Genomic DNA, 22,313 nt, shown 5'->3' on the forward strand with positions numbered 1-22,313 from the left:
GGGACTTTGTCACTTTTCTGAAAATTTCCAAAATCACTCAGCGCGCGCTCTGCAGCTAGGCCCTAACTCCCCTCTGCCTCCATGGATTTCCTTCTAACCTCTTGCTATCAAAACTACCCATACCCAGCAGTGCTCCCAGACCCCGAAACCCACCCACAAACACCAGGAAGCCCCCCCAAACAGGCCCCCAAAAACACTACATTGAGTGAAATGTCAGAAAATGCAAAAACTTTTCCCTCGTGGATTATGTCCAAACCAGTTTTATACGGTATTAGACCTTCCCAGCAATGGCCCCAGAGCCGTCAACCTAGGCGAAAACAAGTAGAAGACCCCCAAACAGCCAAAAAGCAAAAGTACAAAAATTGGGACTTTGTCACTTTTCTGAAAATTTCCAAAGTCACTCAGCGCTCGCTCTGCAGCTAGGCCCTAACTCCCCTCTGCCTCCATGGATTTCCTTCTAACCTCTTGCTATCAAAACTACCCATACCCAGCAGTGCTCGCAGACCCCAAAACTCACCCACAAACACCAGGAAGCCCCCCAAACAGGCCCCCGAAAACGCTACATTGAGTGAAATGTCAGAAAATGCAAAAACTTTTCCCTCATGGATTATGTCCAAACCAGTTTTTCCGGTATTAGACCTTCCCAGCAATGGCCCCAGAGCAGTCAACCCAGGCAAAAACAAGTAAAAGACCCCCAAACAGCCAAAAAGCAAAAGTACAGGTGATTAAAGTTTTAAAGAAATTCCCTCATCTAAGTTGCTGTCCTCCTCGTCTTCTTCCGTCGTGTAATCTGGTACTTTGTAATCTGGTGGTATGAGGTGCTGATTCATCTTGATCATTGTTAACCTCTCCACTTTATTGGGTGAGAGGCGGGTCCGTTTGCAAGTTACAATGCCACCAGCAGCACTGAAAACACGTTCAGAAGACACGGTTGCGAGAGGGCAAGACAAGTAATTTATAGCCAGGTTGGTGATCTCTGGCCACAATTCTTTTTTCCCATGCCAATACGCCAATGGGTCAGCATTAACATAGACCTCTGTTGAGTCATTCAGATAGTCCTGCACCATCGACTCAAGGTTCTCCACGTTTCCTCCACTTTGCTTACTTTTGGCTCGGACCTTTGGAGAACCAAACCCAAGCTCAGCTAGCCAATCCTCTTCATCACTCGATATTTCTGTTGTGTCTGGTGCAGATGATCCGGTTGCCGGTGTCTTTAACGGCTGAGAGGTCACTTCTGCCACAGCCACAGGTGCAGAAGTGGAGTCTTTTGACTGGGGATGGCCTGCTGATGCTGATGTACTGCCTTTTCCTTGAATTTGCTGCCGTTCTCTTTCAAACCTCATGGCTGACAAGGCTAGCCAACGTTTGTACTTTGTAACATCTTCATCACCAAAAGGAAATAATGCACTGCCTGCCAGCGCCTTTTTGTAGCGTGGATGCAGAATAGTAGCACAAATGTAATGCTGTTCCGAGTGGATCTTTTGAAGACGTTCATCGCCAAGTAGGCGCTCTAATAATTTCTCCGCCAAAACAAAAGCTTCTTGCTTTTCTTCATCTTTTTGAAACTTAGAACACACCGCCTTCAGTTTGTGCTCCAGCATGCGCCACAATGGGATAGCTTTTCCCAAATTACAGTCCTCCCTGCTGACTGCACGCGTGAAGACCTCAAAAGGACGAAGCATGTCTGTCAGGCTTTTAACTAGCTCCCATTCTGCTGCATCTAGCCTCAGGTCCTTCTGAGCTGTACCCAGTGTTAAAAAATACTGATCAAGTACCGTAAACTGCTCATACAGACGCTCAAGCATGTAGAAGGTTGAGTTCCAACGTGTTGGCACCTCCTGGATGAGTGCTTTCACTGGTATTCGACGTTCATGTAGCAGGCTCCTCAGATGCTTCCGGGCCTTAAAAGAATGGCTGAAGTGGTTGCACATTTTTCGGCAGGTGGCCACTAACTCACACGCTGGACTGTCTTTATCCAAGACTTTTTTAACAACCAGGTTTATACAGTGCGCCAAACACGGCACTCTGAAATAGTCACCCAGATCCATGGCCCTAACTACATTGGCGCCATTATCCGTGGAAACATAACCAATCTCGCGTTTTTTGGGGAACAGCCAGTGAAAGACCTTTGTGTTAAACTCATTCAAAATGTTTTCTGCTGTATGACGTTTCTCCAAGCCAAACATGGCTAGTGTTGCATGTTTCCGAGCAGCTTTAAAAACTTGGTCCAGGTCAGCACCTGCGTTTAGCTTTGCTTTAACCCCTGAAAAAGAGGCCCAGTGTGCAGTGATGCACATGTAATCAGTGCCTGCGCCACTGGTCCACATGTCTGTTGTCAGATGTATAGTGTGAACAGCACTCTTCTGCAAAGCTGCCCCAATCACCTCCAGCACATCTTCATGTAGTGCTGGAACCGCAACTCGGGCAAAATAGAACCGGCTAGGAACCTTCCATTTAGGGCAGAGCGCTGCCACTAATTCTAGAAAACCAACCCCTTCTACAAAAGAAAAAGGGAGAAGATCCAGCGCTAGCCTTTTAGCCAGCTTAGTGTTATACAGACGCGCCATTGGGTGGTTGCGTTCATATGGCGCTTCTGAAAACAACATGGTTCTAATGTTGCCCTGGACCATTTTACGGGATGATGATGACTTCTTCGACCCAGTTACGCTCGCTGATGAATTTTTTCGCATTGGTGTCTCACTCTGTCCCACACTCTTAGTGTGGCTCTCAGGGGGTGTGCTGACAGGGGTACTGGGTGTAAGTGAAGTGTGTGACGCTCCTTCCTCCTCGTCATCATCAGATGGAACATCAACGTTTTCTTGACTTGCAATTCGGGCTTCCTTGATCTCCTTTAGGTGCGCAAACCATTTGACAGTGTGCTGTCTCTCAAGATGACCTCTCTGGCCTCCAGTCCCATAGTTGGTACCAAGCTTACCACGACTAACTGCAAGCTTACAAATGCTACAAATGGCTCGGTTTTCCTTTTTTGGGCAAATACTAAAGAAGTCCCAAACTGTGGACTTGAAATGTCTGAGGAGGCGATACTGGTGGTGGTCATGCTGCTGCTAATGCAAGATGAAGTGGAGGATGCGTATTGTTGAACTTTACTACGTTGTGCACTTTGCCCACCACTAATTGAGGTCGAGGTGGATGGAGGTCCCTTCTGGCGAGTAAGAAATATGGAAGCGGTAGGTGGTGGTGTACTAGTTAACTTCAATGATTGTGGTGTTCCCATTGCCTCCTCGTCGACTTCATCATCACGCTCAGCAGCTTGTCGGGCTAGGGTCAAAATGTCTGTTTGCTGCATGCCCGCTGGGGCTTCAGTGACGTTAGTGATGACTGCGTCGTTGTCGTGAGAGTCTTCAGCAGCAGGAGTATACGCCACTTCTTGTTGAGTGTCATCACACTCCATAACTATGAGAGTTTCGACGACCTTCCTTTTACGCTTAGCTACCTTTGTCAGATCCTGGTGTGCCTCAGCCTCACTCTCAGACGGCAGTGGTGCTGGTTCCCGAGTAAGATCCATATCATCAGAAGGAGGTGGGCTTGAAGAAGATGTAGACACCACCACCCTTGATCTTTACCTTGCTCGGGATGTGGAAGACAATGAATGATCATCAGGAGGAGTGGCTTCCTCAAATGATACCTCGGCTTGATTGCCGATTTCCAGATGTGCCCCTACTTCTGGAGGAACAACTATTGTGGGCACTTGTTGTGCCCCTCCATCCACCCCTGCTTGTGCATCTCTTTGCGCTGCCTCTCCTTCAACATGTACTTGGGCTTGTACTTGCACATGTGGTTGTTGTTGCGGCTGTGGTTGTTCAACACTCGTCAGATGAGTTACAACAACCTGTGTTGATTGAGGGACATTGCTGCTGCCTTCTTGCGATGAGCCAACATCACTGGACGATGGTGATTGAACAAGTAGACTGGCTGCCTCTGCAGCACTCAAGGGCTTGGACTTAAGTTGGCGTGGGGGTGGTGGCACTGAGCCCAATGGAGCGGGGGTGCTGCTCCCAGCTTGGTCCCCAGCAGATCCCGCTGCTGCTGCAGGCGTATTTTTTTTTTTATTCCCCAAAAATGTGGCGGGCGGCACACCAGTCTGCTTGGTAACTTGCTTCTTCTGCTCCTTTCTGGCAATTTTCTTGCTAGAGGAGCTACGGGGAACTTTTTTTGGGGCCATCTTCTTCAGATGTCACTCAGAACAGCAGGCCGCAGTTGCACAAGTTGCAGAGTTGTCTGTGGCCACACGTGACGTTGTGCTGCACACACCGCAGCAGGACTTCTTCCTGGCACTGGTGGTTCTCTTGTGCACCTAAAAGCAATGGAAGACAGAGGAACATCAGTTATACACCCCAAAAAGTCGAAAAAAACACAAAATTCAGCACAATCCCAGGCCACCCATGCCCTCAAAGATGTTTAAATTCAAGAAGACACCCCACAGAAAGACTAGGCCCATGCACCACTCACTACCCCTGGGCATAATGGATGAAAGCTATGCAAAATGGGTGCACCCCAAGCACATGTTGCCTGTACCAGCACTCAAGATGGCCACCACCATCCACATGGCCAGTCCACATCAACAGTGCACCCCAAAAAAACGAAAAACACACAAAAATCACCACAATCCAATGCCATCCAGGATGTTTACATTAAAGAGACCCCACAGGCAGACTCAGTCCATGCACCACTCACTACCCCTGGGCAAAAGGCCACAACAGCAGCCCCAAAAAATCGACAAAAAACACAGAATTCAGCACAATTCCAGCCCATCCATGGCCTCAATGATGTTTAAATTCAAAAAAACAGTTGCATCATGCACCCATAACTAACCCTGGTCCTACTGGATACTGTGGCTACCCACAATATATTTTATTTAATGTTCTGAAAAAGTTCCAAAATTGTAGTTGCAGCAACTGTAATGCCCCAAACAAACTTACTTGTGAAAGTTGATTTCTAATCCAAAAGTGATCCAAAGAAAGTCAAAAAGGCCTCAAATCCAAATATCCAGCAGCATCCACAAAAAGTAATCCTTCCAGGTCAAGGTCCAAATGAAAGTGACCAGCACATGAAGAAAGCACTGGGAGGAGCCTACTGGACAGGAACAGGAAGTTGGAGACTGTGGGGCACTTCCCCCCCCCCCTCAAAATGGACTCCTTGCTAAAAAAAAGTGCAGGCAAATGTCAACCTGAGGAGTGATTCTGATAAAAATCATCATTTTCTGAAGGTTTATGCTGTTTGCTGGTGGATTTCTTGTGCAGAATTGCAAAATCTGTATTTTCGCGAGTGCGAGATTGTTGCTGCCCGCCACACCTACGTGTTCGCAATTGCGAACTCTCTCGATGCGTGCTGTGCAAGGTGGCAAGCCGCGATGACGTAATCACGGTCAAAAAACTCTCGCGCGATCACGCAGCAAGATCCCAAATGGTGCAGCACACGCAAAATATGGAGAAAAACAACTCTGCAAACGCTGAATGACGGTAAGTGAACGCCGCTCGCCGCAAAATTGTATCACCAAGCAAAAAAATTTGCTGCGTGCGAATTTACGGATTTTCGGCTAATTTGCGCGAGTTTGCGGATTGCAAATATGCCGAAAATCCGCAAATTCCGCGGGCGGAACGGATTTTACGCCCATGCTTAGAGAAGACTCCTCCTCTCTGGCTGGTTGCACAGCGGCTTCCATGCCCCAAGTACTGTTTAGCAATAAATCCCTTTTGTTTTCCCATTCCTGAGGGGGAGCATCCCTTTGCCGCTCCTCGTCCTAATTCACAAGGGGGTGAGCAGCAGTCATTTTAGAAGTGTACCCCCTTACCCAAACTAGAGGCAAGGGTCCCCATTTGTCACAAGTACCTACCTGTGCCAACCAGAGACCCCCAAATCTAACAAGCTCATAAAGTTTTCTTATTTTATGCATCTTAATTCCATTAATCTGATGATATTGCTTGTTTGTCTAAACCCCATTGGGTATCCCCATGGGAAGGTGCTTCATGACCCGGAGGTCTCTAGACCCCAAGTTAAGAAACAAACGCTGCATTAGATACTTGTAATCGAATGACATGGCCTCGGGAAAGGGGAGGCCTGGGCAGAAGTTCTGTTTTTCAGTATTTGAACAGCATTAGTGTCAGTTGAATGGGCAACACTTCCGGGCATTTTGTTAGAAATAAAATACCATCCTTTATTTTTGTCAGAATCATTTTTTCATCGTATCCACTAAATGTTATAGCTTCATACCTGATTCCCCCGCCCCCCTATTAAAGCAGTTCTCTTGGCGGGAGGTGCACGAGGTGTAGAGGCTCTTATACTCCTGCCCTATACCCCCATCCTGGCCCACTTCCTGGCACCTATGAGGGGCCGCGTTCCTCCCCCTGTAGAGTAACTGGCTCGGTACCAGCCCTGCCGGCCTCCAGAGGAAGAAGCAATGTATGAAAAACCCTCACCTCGGGTCCGCCTCACTTAATGATCTTACACAATGCACAGTCTGTCCTGACAAACACAGGTATCTCCAGATATAATCTGTAATTATTGCCTTTCTCAATTATTTACCGGCATTAAGCGGTGCCCAGTATCTTTCATACCGTGCCCGTGTTAGACAGTATGCATTGTCTTTTCGTGTTAGACACCTCTCTCTGCCTCCTTTTTCATTCCAACCCACCTCCAGGCAAGACCAGCCTCCACCCCAGTTTCTGCAGTCAGAGGTCGGGTTGCCCCATTTCCTAAAACATAGCAACACTTTGTTCACTAATATTACAGCGCTGGCTAGAGCCGAGGGTATCATAGCGCTTTTCGTTCTTTTAAACAGGCCGAGGTGGTCGCCATCCTGAAAAAACCTTCGGCAGAACCCTCCATCATGAGCAACTATCGCCCCATATCCCTTCTCCCTTTCCTTAGCAAAGTCTTGGAGTCGCATGTAACCCATATACTTAGCACTTTCATTGAGGACTCATGCGTCCTAGACTCCAAGCAGGCCGGGTTTAGACCTGTGCACTCCACGGAGGCAGTCATCCTCTCCGTGATGGATGAATTGCGCAGAGGGGCCGATGATAACATTCATCAATCCCTGGTCCTTCTGGATTTATCGGCCGCCTTTGACACGGTCGACCATGGTATCTTGGTCGACCGTGTCAGAGAGGCCGGTATCCATGGGACCGCCTTGAACTAGGTTCAGTCTTTTCTGACGGAACGCCAACAAGCCGTCAGGTTGTCCCAGTTCTCTGCTACCCAGGTAGGGTTGATCTGTGGTGTCCCCCAGGGCTCCTCTTTGTCCCCCCTTCTTTTTAATTTGTATCTGGCCCCTTTACTTCGTGCCCTTCGTGGGATGAGTGTCACCGCGATTAACTACGCGGATGACATCCAGTTGATTTTTACCATCGACTCTTCTGATGATTCCATTTCCATTTTCCAAAACACACTCTGTTTCATCAGCAACTGGATGAGCTCAAACCACCTGAAGCTTAACCCCGACAAGACTGAACTCATTCTTGTCGGGGGAGCCTCCAATCCTTGGCAGCCTTCTTTCTGGCCTGCAAGCCTTGGTAGTTCTCCTTCCCCAGTTAACTCCGCCAAAAGTCTGGGTGTTGTCATCAGCAATGATCTTTCCATGACACCCCAGATCAGCGCAGTAGTGTCCGCCAGCCATTTCCAACTCAGGAAAATCCGAAAAATCTCCCGCCTACTCACCACCGAAGCGCTCACCCTAGCGCTGCTTGCGTTAGTGATCAGCAGACTTGACTACGCAAACGCATTGTATGTAGGCATCCCTGATTACCAACTGAAAAGACTTCAGTTGATCCAAAATCAAGCCGCCCGCTTGATTTATCATCAACCTAAATGTAAATGTAAATGTAAATGTGTTGGACTTGTAAAGCGCACAGCTGCCCGTAAGCGTCCCGGCGCTTGCTTAGGGAACCCGTCCTGGTATTCCCCTGTGAGAAACCCCGGCAGGGTGTCCACAAGGTGAAAGCCAGGCATCCCGCCGCGAGGGGCCGTAGTGGAGATTAAGCAAGCTATTGCCCAGAGTCACAGAGTGTGACCCCGTGAGTTGAGTAGGCACCAGAGCGAGAATTGTCGAGTCCGTGGAATTTTGGGCCCGAGACTCGCCGAGGCGGGGAATCGAACCCTAGTCCACGGTCGATCTCAGCTTCCGGGTATGCCGCCTCTAACCACTGAGCCACGCTTCTCCACTAGAGATCAACATGTCCGCCCCCTTCTAAAAAGTCTCCACTGGCTCCCGGTATTTGCCCGCTGTAAATTTAAGCTTGGCTGTATCATTTCAAAATCCCTTTCAGGCCAAGGTCCTTCTTTCATTTTTTCCCTCCTTCATCCGTATGCCCCTCTCCGCAATCTTCGCTCATCTCAGATGGCCTTGCTATCCGTTCCTAGATTTAAGAGGAAGAAACATGGGGGCCTCAGGTTTTCTTTTCTGGCTCCATCCCTCTGGAACTCCCTCCCCCTTTCTCTTAGGCTCGCACCCTCATATTATGGTTTCAGATCACTCCTTAAAACTTTCCTTTTCACTAAATCCTACTTCTAGATTCTGTCTCACATTTTCTCCACCGCTCCCTCAGCACAAGCGCCAAGAAACCTAATGGCTCAATAAATTCTTTTAACATAACATAACATAACATAACGAAAATAAGTTTATGTTTTAAGGTTTCTTACTTAGATAAAACTTTATTTTTATGGTTTTCCAATGTGCAAAGCCGAATAAATAAATTTATATATATATATATATATACAAAGGTATCCTTTTAAGTTGGTAGCATGACTTTTCTGTTTTGGTTTCCTTCTGGGATTGAGACAGCTCTAGGGAACGCCTTACAAGACACTCCCTCCTTATACTTGTTCTGCAGAAATGTTATGCTGCAGGAGGTGGAGCATACCGCATTGTGCTTCAATGTACTGCAAACAGAGCGCCTGTGCCTGTAATAGGAGAAAGGTGAGTCCTAACCAAAGCAGCCCCAGGGCAAGAGCCTTCACGGTTCATGCCGAAGAATCCACCTGCCTGTTGTGTTCAGCGCTATATCAATAACAGAAGTGACCGCCGCCCTCGACCGGTCCGATCCGGCCTGCGCCTGTCTCCGGTGCCTGCGAGTCTGCCCTGGCCCCTTCTCCATTATGTAAAATTACAACAAAAACATGGCCCACTGTGCATAATTACACAACCATTTCACACATCTCATACCTATTGTTTATTGTCACTCAAAAGGCAAAGCTAGCCATACTGTTCCACGCCATTGCATTTCCAATGCTTGTTTTGCTAAGGTGCAGAGCAGCAGGGGAGCAGCCCGGCTACAGGCCGGATAAACCCTGCCCCGCCTCTGAGGGCGACGCCCAGCCTGGGGCGGAGCCGGGGAGCAGAGCTGCGCAGCTCTCATTCCTCAGGCTTCCTGCTCAGTGGGAGGCGCCTCTCTGACGCCGACGCCCAGCCTGGGTCAGAGCCTGGGGGTGGGGGAGCAGAGCTGCGCAGCTCTCATTCCTCAGGCTTCCTGCTGACTGAGTGAAGACGTCCTGCTCTGGGGCTGAAACGGAGCCTGCTGGACCCGGGATGGCTGCAGCGACCCCCCTGATGCCCGCACACCACCACGGCGCCCGGTTGTACATGAGGAATCTCCTGGAGGAGGCCTGCGAGCGGCTGCTGCGGCGCCTGCGGGAGGACGACCTGCCCACCGAGAAGAGTCCCACAGAGAAGAGCCCCACGGAGAGGAGTCCCACGGAGAAGGACAAAGTGCCGGAGTGTGATGGGGTGAAGCGCTGCGTTGATCAGTTGCTGAAGAGCATCGGAAGCTTGAAGGCCCCTCGAGACCCCCGGGAGGTGCACCGCTTGCTCTCGGAGACCTGCGGCTGCGACCTGCTGCCCCCCGGCGTGCTGGAGACCCTGGTCCCGAGGCTGATCCAGTACAATTGCGCGTTGTTGAACGATGTATGCCCGAATGTGGTGCGCACACTTCAGAGGGTGCTCCTGCACGAGGAGAAGCTGGCGGCCTTCTTCACCGACGAGACCGGCCTCAGTCTCTTGCATGAGATCAGGGGGCTGCTGCGGGGCAGGCACTGGGACCGTCTCCGCATCAGGCAAGGGTACCTGGCAGAGTTCACAGGAGCGGAAGATGAGCCTCGCGGAGCGGCTCACCCGGAAGTGCAAGTGCGCGGAGACCCGCTGGTTCAGTTGTCAACGGGCGGTGGAAACACTGCTGAACCGGAAGTTCATATCTCTACTGTAGAGGAAACATACACCCCCGCAAACAGGGTAATTGATGCTGATCCAGAAGTGCACAGGCTTGCTAGAACCAAAACAAATGCTTCCTTGAGCGGGGCTGACCCGGAAGTAGACGCGCCTGCTGCTAAGCGCGAGCAGCGCGTGGACCTGGCCATCGGCGACAGACGGACAAAACTCGGGTTTTACATCGAACTGAAGAAGAACCCGAAGGACAAGAAAGCTCTACAGCTCAGCAGGGACAAACTGAGGGCAATCCTTAGTGCGAAGAGTGTGAGCGCCCCGGGGAACTTCAACACCACGGAGGAAAACAGAGTCTGTTACCAGATCATCCTTTACACCCCCGGGGGGCTCGCCAAGGGGTCACAGCGCCCAGGAGAAATGGAAAAGTTACTGAGCAAACAGACCAGCTGGATGCATGTGATCGATTGTTACGATGAAACATGGAGACTGCCCAAAAGGGAGGTCGGTGCCTGCATCATGGAAGTCAGGCCGGATTTCTGATTTATTAGCTGCAAATATTTTTTTGGGTGGGACAGATCAGCGGTCTGTGGCTAATTCCAGATGTTCGTGGCGTTCTTAATGCTGCTGCACAAAAGTACTTGTTATTCTTCTTCAGGTTGCACGCTTCATGCCTGCCCGAGTCAAAGCCTCGGTATTCAGCAAGCAGCGGCAAGCAAAGGATAGCATCTTACGCAGGGCTTTAAGTGGGCCGGGTCTTGCCGGTGCTCAGCACCCTCCATTTTATAAAGCAGGTGCCGAACCGTGTCTCTATCGGGCTCTTCATTTTTGCCCTTACCTCTGCAGCAGCGCCACCCTTCACTGCCTTTGATGTAACTTTGCAGAGACTCGTTAAAGTCCCACATTTACATTTTGATACATGTAAATTTGCTTTCCTGTTGACAATGCAGGAACTTTATTAGCAAACAACTGAATTTACGAACTACGGCACTGGGGAAAATGACCCAGGATAAAAACAGATCCAATAAATCTAAGTCTCGGAGCAGAGCATGCAGAGAGGCGGCTCATATCGGGCCTTTCCTCCTTGAGGTTCTGACAGCTGCTCAAACACAACGCTCTGCACACAGTAGCAACTTTCCCCCCCTCTAGCGCCTTGAGACACTCATGGGTATGTAGTGCGCTTTACAAATGCTATGATTGATTGATTGATTGCACCTCACAAGAGTTAACACAACCAATAGTTCTGCGCTCCAAGGTCCAGGAATGATTTGTTTCCATGGTGCCCTGTAATCTGTAATATTCACTGTCAAGAGTGCTGACGCGTGAACATGCGCACGATTACACCCATCGTGAGTCGGCAAGAGTGGAGCCCTGTTGGTGCCATTTGGGACCCTCGGCAGGTCAGCCAAGCGTCTGTGATTTGAGCTGTTACTTAGCTGCGCTATAAAAGAGCACATTAGCATAACTGTTAAGATCGCTATCGGTGCTAGCACCAGCATATGTGCTTTCTTAACCCCTTCGATGCTCATGACAGGTACGCCTGTCGTACGCTCATGACGAGCTGAGCTGTCATGAACCGCGGCTTTTTTTAAAAGTCAGCGCACAGCGGGAAAACCCGCAGCGCGCATAGTGTTAAACATTGTGTCAACAATCCATACATTGAACTAAAATTCTTCAGCTGTGATTCTTCCTACAGAGACTGGTGTCTCGTTCCCAAGATGACTTATTTGTTTCACGTTGCGAGCCACATGTATTTATGTTTAAGAAAACAAAAGTGTGGAAGTGTTTCAATAACTTAGCTGTTGATAAAAGGTGATTTACTTAATCATTTTTTTTATATATGTTAATAGTGCCTGGCTTAAGGAGTAATATATTATTATATTAACGCATATATTTTGAGAGGCAATATAGTTTTATATTAACATTTTCATTTTGTTTTCAATGGCTGCATATTTCTCTATCTTTACGTCTATTCCGTAGAGCTCGCACCCCTATCAATTCACAATTCCACATAATTACAGTACACAAATATATTCCACAATAGGTCTTGTATTTCTGAAAGTTTAAGCTATTAGTATTGTAAATGACAACGCCTTTTGTTTATGTTTAAAACCCAAAACATAAATAAAAGGCATTGTCATTTACAATGCGAATAGCTCAAATTCGCGTGAATGCGAGACCTATTGCTTTGCAAATGCTTGTTTATTTACTCTGAATGAGTACATAGCATACAATCAGAAGGGCCTAACCACAGGGAGCCAGTCTGAATTTCTGAAAGCAGCAATTCAGAATTACATTCTGAGAAGGCTGTGCTGAGACCCTCTGATTGGCTTGTAAGAAGTCGTGTACCCTAGCACTGTCCTTGCTCGACCTGTCACGGCTTGTGATTGGAGGGATGGGCAGGGGTTCCCTTAGCAGTTCCTGGATCACCATAGGATACTTCTTTACAGGTTTGCTATGGTCATCACATTTACTGTTACAGCTTAATAGCAGGGGCTTGTTAGATTATTGCACAAAGCAGAGAACCATTAATAACATGACTGCACTCCTTTTAATCCTGCCCCCTCTTGTCTTTCACTTTGATCTTTGTCACTCCAATCAAAGCATTCTGTTGCCGGCAGATGTTAAGCTGTAAGTGCAGGGGTGAGCACCACCAGTGCAGGGGTTAGCACCACCAGTGCAGGGGTGAGTACCACCAGTGCAGGGGTGAGCACCACCAGCGCAGGGGTGAGCACCACCAGCGCAGGGGTGAGCACCACCAGCGCAGGGGTGAGCACCACCAGTGCAGGGGTTAGCACCACCAGTGCAGGGGTGAGTACCACCAGTGCAGGGGTGAGCACCACCAGTGCAGGGGTGAGCACCACCAGTGCAGGGGTGAGCACCACCAGTGCAGGGGTTAGCACCACCAGTGCAGGGGTGAGCACCACCAGCGCAGGGGTGAGCACCACCAGCGCAGGGGTGAGCACCACCAGTGCAGGGGTGAGCACCACCAGTGCAGGGGTGAGCACCACCAGTGCAGGGGTGAGCACCACCAGTGCAGGGGTGAGTACCACCAGTGCAGGGGTGAGCACCACCAGTGCAGGGGTGAGCACCACCAGCGCAGGGGTGAGCACCACCAGTGCAGGGGTGAGCACCACCAGTGCAGGGGTTAGCACCACCAGTGCAGGGGTGAGTACCACCAGTGCAGGGGTGAGCACCACCAGTGCAGGGGTGAGCACCACCAGCGCAGGGGTGAGCACCATCAGTGTAGGGGTGAGCACCGCCAGTGCAGGGGTGAGCACCGCCAGTGCAGGGGTGAGCACCGCCAGTGCAGGGGTTAGCACCACCAGTGCAGGGGTGAGTACCACCAGTGCAGGGGTGAGCACCACCAGTGCAGGGGTGAGCACCACCAGTGCAGGGGTGAGCACCACCAGTGCAGGGGTGAGCACCACCAGTGCAGGGGTGAGCACCACCAGTGCAGGGTTTGTGTTGACAGTCAGTGTGCGTGCACGAGACTGCTTAGGATACTGTGGTTGAGTGTAAGCCAGCCTCCAAGTGCCTTTGTGAGTGGCCACACGAGTGCCGCAGTTAAGTTGAAGTGTGACTGAGGGATGCCATCTCCTGAACGTGGCAGTAGTATCTGATTGGTCTTGTGGTTAGGAGTTGTATATATAGCTGACTGAGTGTGGGTTCAATCAAATGATAGGATGGGCCACTGACCTTGTGAGGAAATGAAGAAAAAATATTTTGTGGCTCTCCGGGACATTTTGAGTGGTTTTAGTTTGAAACGTCAGGTCTTACACCTGAAGAGGTGCTGGGTGTATATGCGTGATAGTTGTGGCTCAAATGGGCTGAGAATGATTATATAATATATGTAGCAGAAGGTAACATCTTTTGGCGGTCAGTGAAGTTCTTAGTGGGTTCTGTGAGTGACTGAAGGTGACTCGTGCAACTGGGTTACGTTACAAATGGGGATGAATAGTGCAGTGAGTGTGCTGTAGAAGGTTTGGAGGGTGCTTTTGTTGTACCCTGCACATAGAGACACAGGAAACCATGCTGTATATTTAAAGTTTTCTTTATTGGTTCCAGTTCAGGGTTGTATCAATCTCAGTCCAGCCAGCTCTAGTCAGGCACTAGCCATGTTCCAGCCCCACCAGGAGCAGCCTGCCGGCTTCTCAGCCCTTCTCCAGCTCATCCACACAGGTACCCAGGCATTCCACGCATCACAGGCACGACAACATTCTGTCACCATCTCTCACTCTGTCTGAGCAGCTAGGAGGACCTAGGCTGATTACATATACATGTAATACTTAGGATATAACATCTTTGAATGGTTGCAAGAAAGTAGAAAGAGAAATGGCAACTGACTGTCAAGAATATTGCTGTGGTGGTGTGAGAGGATATGGGGCAGACCAGCAATGCTGGGGATATAAGTCTTGTTTTGATGTTTTCCAATTGAATCTGAAGCGATTCAGATGCCGGAAAGAAACTCGGGTCCGCTCTAAGATGTGGACGGCGGTTCCACATCATTAGCGCCGTTTGGGCTTTACTCTGGCCGAACAGCTCTTCATTGGAGGAATATTATTCTCAAAAATCTTTCATCAACACTGGACTACACAAAAGATATTTAACATATACAGCTTGTGGTTCTCCTCTTTTTTTACTTACACTGAAACTAAAAACTCTTTTCCAGAGGAGCTCTTCTCCTTTTGGATGCCCTAAAGAAGCCCTCCACGGTTGAAATGCATTGGCTGTATTGGCTTTCCATTATATGATCAGAAATAAAGGATTGACTATTTAAAGATTTCCTCTCATTTTATGTGCATATGTCCAGCATTTGTGCTCTTAAACTCTTTAAAGTTTGTTTATGTTGCCTCTCAGAGCTTCTGTTTCCTGTTGTGAAGGACTTTGATAAGAAATGAGTGGTGTGGGCTGCAAGTGCTGAGAAGTACTGAATGAGTGTTGCAAGTGGCAGAGTTGCGAGTGATGCAGGCTGGGATGTGATAGAAAAGTTGCAAGTGGTTCGTCATGCTGTGAGAGGTAGGATAAGGTTACGCATAGCTGTGGGTGAGATGACTGGATGTCTCATGCAAATGATGACATGGGTGAGTGGTGTTTAATATAGCTGAGATGAATGAATGGTGGGAGCAAGTTGGACAGTCTACAAGTGGCTGCAGCTCATTGCTGGTGTGAGTGAAGGGTGTAGTTGTGGCTGGTGTTGATTGTCTTTAGTGTGGCTGAATAGCTGAGAATTTGCAGTCAATTGATAACAAGAGTTCTTCTGAGGAGTGGTGTAGTTGCTGAGTGGGAAAATTACAGTGTGAGTAGCTACTGAAGAGGTGTGTAATAAAAGTGATTTTGTGACTGGTCAAGGAATACAAATGCTATAGTAATGTGGCAAAGGGTAAAACTAGTGGTTGCAATATGAAATAATTGTATGGGCAAGTTATCCTGTATTTGTGTAAGCGGTTGGTGCTGAAAGTAAGTGCTGTTGCAACAGCCAGAAGACAGGTGAACGGAGTGAGTGGCTGATGCCGTAAGTGGCGCTGGGAGCATGTATCATTGTGGTGTTCTGAAGGGATGACTGGTGTTGTGTGCAACTGATTGTGTGCTGTGAGGGGTCAGTGAGAGGGTGATGAAAGCAAGTGATATTGCAATATTGCTTGTAATTTGCGACCAGTGTTTTGCGAGCAGTAAATAGTACACGCAGCCCCATCTAATTTGAATAGCAGACTACTGCTTTTAATTTTCTCTACTGTATACATATTTTACTCTTCCATCCTATGGCTTTTCATGAGAACAGCGCGGGGCTCGCCAACCCCGCAATTCAAACAGTTAAGGAATTGAAGCAGCCCAGACGTAAAGGTGACGTGAGACTGACAACAGTCTTAGTAGCCAGTCAGATACTAAGAGTGTGTCCAGCCAGGCAGAGTTGACCTCTTTCACCACCTTCTCCTGAGCCCTGTGACCAGGTGAGATAGTCAACGAATACGGCTACCGACACAGGTGATTGAACCAGGTAATAGATAATTCGAAGCTGTACTCCTTGATGTGAAATGGAAAAGAGCATACAGACGTCATCACAAAGAAAGTAATGACCCTGGAGTGCGTTTGTGCCGGCCTGGCTGCCTTCCTGGAGTCCTGATAGGCTGTCCTGGCCGCATCCTGCTACCCCCTGCAGAGCTGTATATCCCCCAGAGACTGCCAGGTAGTGACTGCTGACACACGCGGCTGGGGCTCGCTGTCTGGGAATGCCACCATTGACTGCTCTCTCATCAGTTCATTGTCTCCCTGCTTTTTGCCTCCTCTCCTGATCTCTTTTTTCCTCCTTTCTTATTTTCTGCCACTTTCTTTCACTTTCTGCATTTCTCTCCCCAATTCTTCCCTCTTGTTACTTGTGCGCCTTTACTCGCCTTGGCCCTGCTGCTGCTCGCCCCGCATGGCCCATCCCCTCCAGTGTCGCTTTTCCTGCTTTCCTGCCTCCCAGTTCCTCCGCCATCCCTTCACGCTACTCAGTGGTCGCCAGAGCACGGCCGTGCCGCTGGTGCGCCAGAGGCATCTTGACTACACCCAGCACCACAGACCCTGGTCCCTAGACCATCCAAAAATATGACGTCAACATCCTCCACACCCACCACACGGACACCACACCGCCTGCAGCCGGGCATCGCTGAATGGCACCCAGGGCCCTTTTCCTGCTGAACCTGTAGCACATTCGTCTGCCACCGCACACCAGCCCCACCCAACGAACGATCGACAAATACCAGACAGACTGCCTCAACTGTATCCTGCTCAACACATGCTCCCTCCACAAATGCTGTGGAGATCGGGACCTACTCGACTCCATCTACCCTGACATCACCTTCCTCACGGAAACCTGAATGAAATCCACCTCCGCCCAGACATCGCCTTCATCATCCTGGATGGCTACAAGATCATCTGCAAGGACCGCATCAACAAACTGGGTGGAGTCATCACCATTAAACACAAAAGCACCCTCAGCCTCACCACCCTCTCTGACAACCAACATGGAGTACCTCCACTTCCTTCCAGGTTCAGACCAACCCGAACACCACCCCCTGAGGCACCCTCAGCTACAGACCCCCGGACCCCGTCCACCCATTAGTGACACCATCAGACTTAATCACTCCCAACGCTCTCACCTCCTCAGACTACATCCTCCTGTGCGACCTCAACTTTCACCTGAACAACCCCAACATGATCAACCTTGTTACCGTCGTCCGGTTTCAGCTTGGTTCTGCCCTCTGCATCATCACCTTCCACTGTCCCCCAATACACTCTGCAGCACTCACCTTAGACCTCGCAAGGGACTGCCATATTCTGTTTGATGGCCAATGACCCAGCTATCAGACTGTGGACGGAACTCTTCCACTTCCTTTGGACCTGTCATGACTCTGCTGGCCCTCCACGGGCAAACATTTGTAAGTGGGGTTTGCATGGCTCTGTACTGCTCCAGATGCAACACTGGCGCCGCGGCCAGGGCGACTGACGCTGGAATCTGGGGACCACGGTTCGATCCCCGGCTCCGGCGGCAGGTTAGCCCAGCAGCATGTGACTCTGGGCAATAGCTCGCTTAATCTTCCCGACGGCCCCCAGCGCCTAGAGACCCTAACGGGTGATTGTGCGCTTTACAAATGTGGACTTTACTCCCCTGAATGTGCATTAAACATTCGAAATCACACAGATGTGTCGTCTCTATGGTCTTTCAAGTGTGGTAGTATGGATAATGTGGGGTCAGTGAATTCCTCTTACGTCCACTTGGGTCACAGGATGATACATTGCCGATTGTAATCTGTGTGGCGCCGACGCAACAACAGCAACACACGCATTTGTTGCGTCCTTGTCCAGCCCCGTACAGAACCACGCACAGAGCCCTGGGGTGATTGCTCAAACCCTTACACTGTACTGGCATACGCCAGGACAGCCCACTATGCATACGCTCCAGGGGGACAACAATACCACATATGCCAGGACTCCCCTGTAGTGATTTGCTGCTCACAGGTTGTCAGTATGCCCAAGCCACTCCCTCACGGCTGGTTTACACCCAGACCACACCCATCCTGCACACTCATCACAGCACATGTTAAGTTATGTTAAAATTATTTCTACCGCGCACGGTCACCAGTCGGTTTCATGGCGCTCATAGACAAAGCAGAGAAGGTGGACAGCGAGGATTATTCGTAAGCTAGCTGGAAAAGATGCGTTTTAAGTAGTTTACGGAAACTAGTGTAGCTGCGACAGAGTCGGATAGTAGTGGGAAGGGAGTTCCAAGTTGTGGGGGCAAGGAATGAGAAGCAAGAGCCTCCGTGCTTTTTGCGTTTGAACCTGGAGACGATTAGGAGGTTATGAGTGGAAGACCGGAGATTCTTTGAGGGGATGTAACGCTTAAGACTGACGGAGGTGAAAGGTGGCGCAAGGGCAAGGAGTGACCCTGCCAATAAAACGTGCTAGGCGCATGTGCATGACGCCATTTTCAACCTCTCTCGGGGTGTATCCGTGTGGTGTTCATGTACGCATGGGGGCCCAGGGGCCTGCAACATCACATTCCGTAGGCCCGGAGGGGACATGATGGTGTCTGCACCACGATACACAATCATAGAGGGTCCATGACTGTGGGGGCACAGACTTGCTGGCACCAGATGTACTGCAGCCGGCACAGGCACACCGCCACGGGACGGTGACTTTCGGTGCATTGACGTAAGGGCACCTTAAGTGCTGAGCAGGTGTGCAGCCTGCAATGATGCCCTGTCCCGGCGGTCTGGACGGCTCAGGTTTTGTGTGCCCTGCTGGACCGCAGTGTAGGCCTGAGCCAGGAAGCAACACAGGCCTACTGCCATGTGGCCTCGCCTCCTGGATCACAGAGTTAGTGGCACCTATGAGGCTGAGTGGGTGTGCAGGCTGCAATGATGCCAGGTGCACTGGTGTGTCCTCTGCCATGGAGTAATCAAGACCCATCACCAAATGTGAGACCTGGTGGCCTGCGGAGCAGGGCTGCATGATGTGGAGGGTGTCATGCCTGCGGGACCAGGGCTTGTGGCTTGCAGCGGAAAGTAGGTGGGCCCTCTTTTCTGCACACCGGTTGCGGAAGGTGAGCAGTGAGGCCTGCGTGCGCAGGGGTGGGCATGCACCACTGGGCGGCGGGAGAGGCGGGGGTGCAGCTGCCTGGGTACTTAGGGGCGGACAGGCGATGGTGTTGTGTGCAATTGTATGTACTTTGCCATTCAGGTATATGGACTCTGTTTCAGATGACGGGTCAGTCTCATATGTGAGACCTGATGAACGGCATCTACATACCGGCACTTGGTTGGAGACACACCGGTGCCAGCAGGTGAGCAGTGAGGCCTAGGTGCGCAGTGTAGGCACCCTCTTCTTTTCTGTAGCTCTCGCTCACCCTTTCTGTCCATCTTTCTCTCTCTCTGTCCATCTATCTCTCTCTTTCTCTCTCTCTTGTTAGCTCTTTCTCTGTCCCTTGATGTGCTCAGGACACACCTTCTCACATGATGTTTGTCTTGCAGGCTGTGACATATGCATTGGCTCGAGGGGACCCACCATGTGTCTTAATTTCTGTTCTGTGTTTATTTTAATAAATTATCATTTGTTGCTTCGAAGGTGAACGTGTGATGCTCATTTTGTTGACGACACATGCATGTCACCAGATGTGATTGGGCGACATCATGCGGGTTATTTGGTACGTGATTCAGTGTTATTGATGTGGCATGTCTAGAATTGTGTTACCTACTGCAACCCCTGTACCTATTGTGTTTACAAAATGTCTTGCCTTTCTACAAAGTACTCATCTGAGACCTCTCATATTGAGAACAGTATATTTTGATACCTGTTGGTTCTAAAAATAAAACAACTATATGGGGCATATTACCAACAACTAGTGATAATTATCGCTATGTTGGTTTAGAGGCGATATTTTTATCGCCGAGCTGCGGCGATTTTTATCGCTTAGGAACCTTGCTATTATCAAGGTTTATCTCCTAAGCGATAAAAATCGGCCGCAATGCATGAATATCGCTGAAAAGTCAGCGATACTCATGCATTACCGAGCTAATGCTCTTAGCCATGTTATCCACCTCCCATTGGATAACATGGCTAAGAACTGGGATGGTGCAATGAGCTAAAAAACGGTGTTGGATCTAGCCCTGATCTCTTGACTGGGTGAGAGAACTCTGCTTAATTCAGAGACTCTGTCCATCACCACCCCTTGTTGTAAATAAGAACTGCTCAGGGCAGGCGTTAGCTTTTGGAGATAATCGCGCTTAGCGCGAATATCTCCAAAAGTTGGCAATAGGAGATAGCGATGTTAGAGACTGTTTCCAGTCGCTAACATCTTGGCACGCCCACTTTGCATGTCATTAGTGATAAATATCACTGACATGCAAAGTGGAGCCCAAGATGGTCGCTATCTCCTACTAGCTGTCACTAACTGGTGTCAGCGACAGCTAGGTAATAGGGAGATAATTTTATCTCCGCTTTCTTTGCTTTTAAAGCCAAAAAAGCGGAGATAAACCCCCTTGATAATATGCCCCTATATGTTTTGATATACAAACATTTGGCCTGGAGTTCAGTCCTTGAGTGTGTGAAACCTTTTGCTGACCGAGTGTTTACAACAAATGCTTTACACTGTCCTCTGGTCTGCCTTACTGGTCGACCAAGCTACCACTTTGGAGAGTAAGGTCACACCTGGCTTTAACCTCCGTTATACCTTTGGGGTTTGTGGATTCTATACACACTGTACCTCATCTTGGTCCAGGATATATAGAGCCACTTTCTCACAAGAAGCTTTTCATTAACCGACCTTGAGATCCCAGTGATTTGTGATCAAGGCCTTCAGAGAATTTGCCAAACCTGGGTTAGAGAGGGTTATAAGCTCTGATTGCAATGGTGCAAGGAGACCACCTGAGTGCAGCCGGAAAGGTACGACTCACTCCAAATTAGAGCCTGGCCCTGATCCCTCCTTCTGGCAGTGGATGAAGAAGGAGGGTATAAGATGTTGACTGTAGCGACATATCTGGAAGGACCAGAACTGAAGATTTCCCTGTGATTGAACTCTCCTCTCATACATACTGCGCTTTCAAATCCTTTTTCTTGCACCCTCTTCAGTTGTCCTTCTCATACTCTCTTCACTCTTCGGTCAATCCTCCACGTCCCCGTTCTTGGAAGTGGATTTAAATAAATTTATTTATTTATTTATTTATTTATTCAAAGTTTTATATAGCGCGAACAAGATCTTTACAGATATCAGAGCGCTTCACAGAGACAGGGGTAGGGGCAACAGAACTGAACAGATATAATGGGAGCAGTATAATAGTCACTAACATAATAGGATAACAGTAATGTACAGAAAACATACCGATATACAATCATGTAACAAGTAATATAAGACGGCACGAGTCATTGATCCCGCCTCAATAGAGTTCAGGTAAACATTGGATGTAGGGATGGCTTATACCAATTTCTAGGATAGAGAGAACACGGGGTGGGGGCATCGGGAGGGTGAATGCAACAATTTTGTAAGAAATGTGTTTGGCTGTGAAAGTGTGGCTCCTGGCACGTGCACCAGTTTAAATCACAGAGAGGCGCCACTGATGGACAAGGAAGAACACAGGACCTCTCGATTCCAAATAAAAGCTGAAGGGAGGGAAAGTGGGACCCAAAGTCATCGCCATGAGCTGGAAGACCCCATGCTGAGGCCCCTCGACACTAAAGGAAGATGCACATAAATATTTGCCCGGGTCACATTTTTCCCAGACAAAGAATGAAGATAATGTAGCAGGGATTATGAGGCAGATTTACGTTGCCTGACGCATCTCTGCAAATCGGCAGACACGCGCCAGGAAAGTTACGGCACGCAAGTTCATCCTTGCGCCACCCATGATGCGCCGCATTTACAATGCGGCGCACCATGGCGCAGGAATGAACAGATGTGTGTCGCATCTTGGGCGTAAAGTTGGCGCAGTGCTGAAGTTGTGTTGCGTGCGGCACGCAACTCCAGCAATTTTCCAACTTGCCCTATCTTTAACGTGGTGCGTCAAGCCTTACGCCTGCTTCAAGCAGGCGCAGGGTTTTGACGCATCAGCGTTGGGAAAGTGACTCAGTGAAATCTTGTAGATTTCACTGGGTCCCTTTACAG

The 22,313-nt window shown here is 49.3% G+C and overlaps 1 protein-coding gene across 1 annotated transcript; it reads left to right on the forward strand.

The window, feature by feature from the left end:
• Nucleotides 1-9,413: 9,413 nt before the first annotated feature.
• On the forward strand, nt 9,414-14,952 carry LOC144785698 (uncharacterized). Its single transcript, XM_078664487.1, has 2 exons — nt 9,414-12,827; nt 13,522-14,952. The coding sequence occupies exon 1, from the start codon at nt 9,545-9,547 to the stop codon at nt 10,712-10,714; it is 1,170 nt and encodes a 389-aa protein (XP_078520613.1). The 5' UTR covers nt 9,414-9,544; the 3' UTR covers nt 10,715-12,827; nt 13,522-14,952.
• The last annotated feature ends 7,361 nt before the right edge of the window (nt 14,953-22,313 follow it).

The sequence above is a fragment of the Lissotriton helveticus genome, chromosome 10, assembly GCF_964261635.1.
Source record: "Lissotriton helveticus chromosome 10, aLisHel1.1, whole genome shotgun sequence".
NCBI lineage: Eukaryota > Metazoa > Chordata > Amphibia > Caudata > Salamandridae > Lissotriton > Lissotriton helveticus.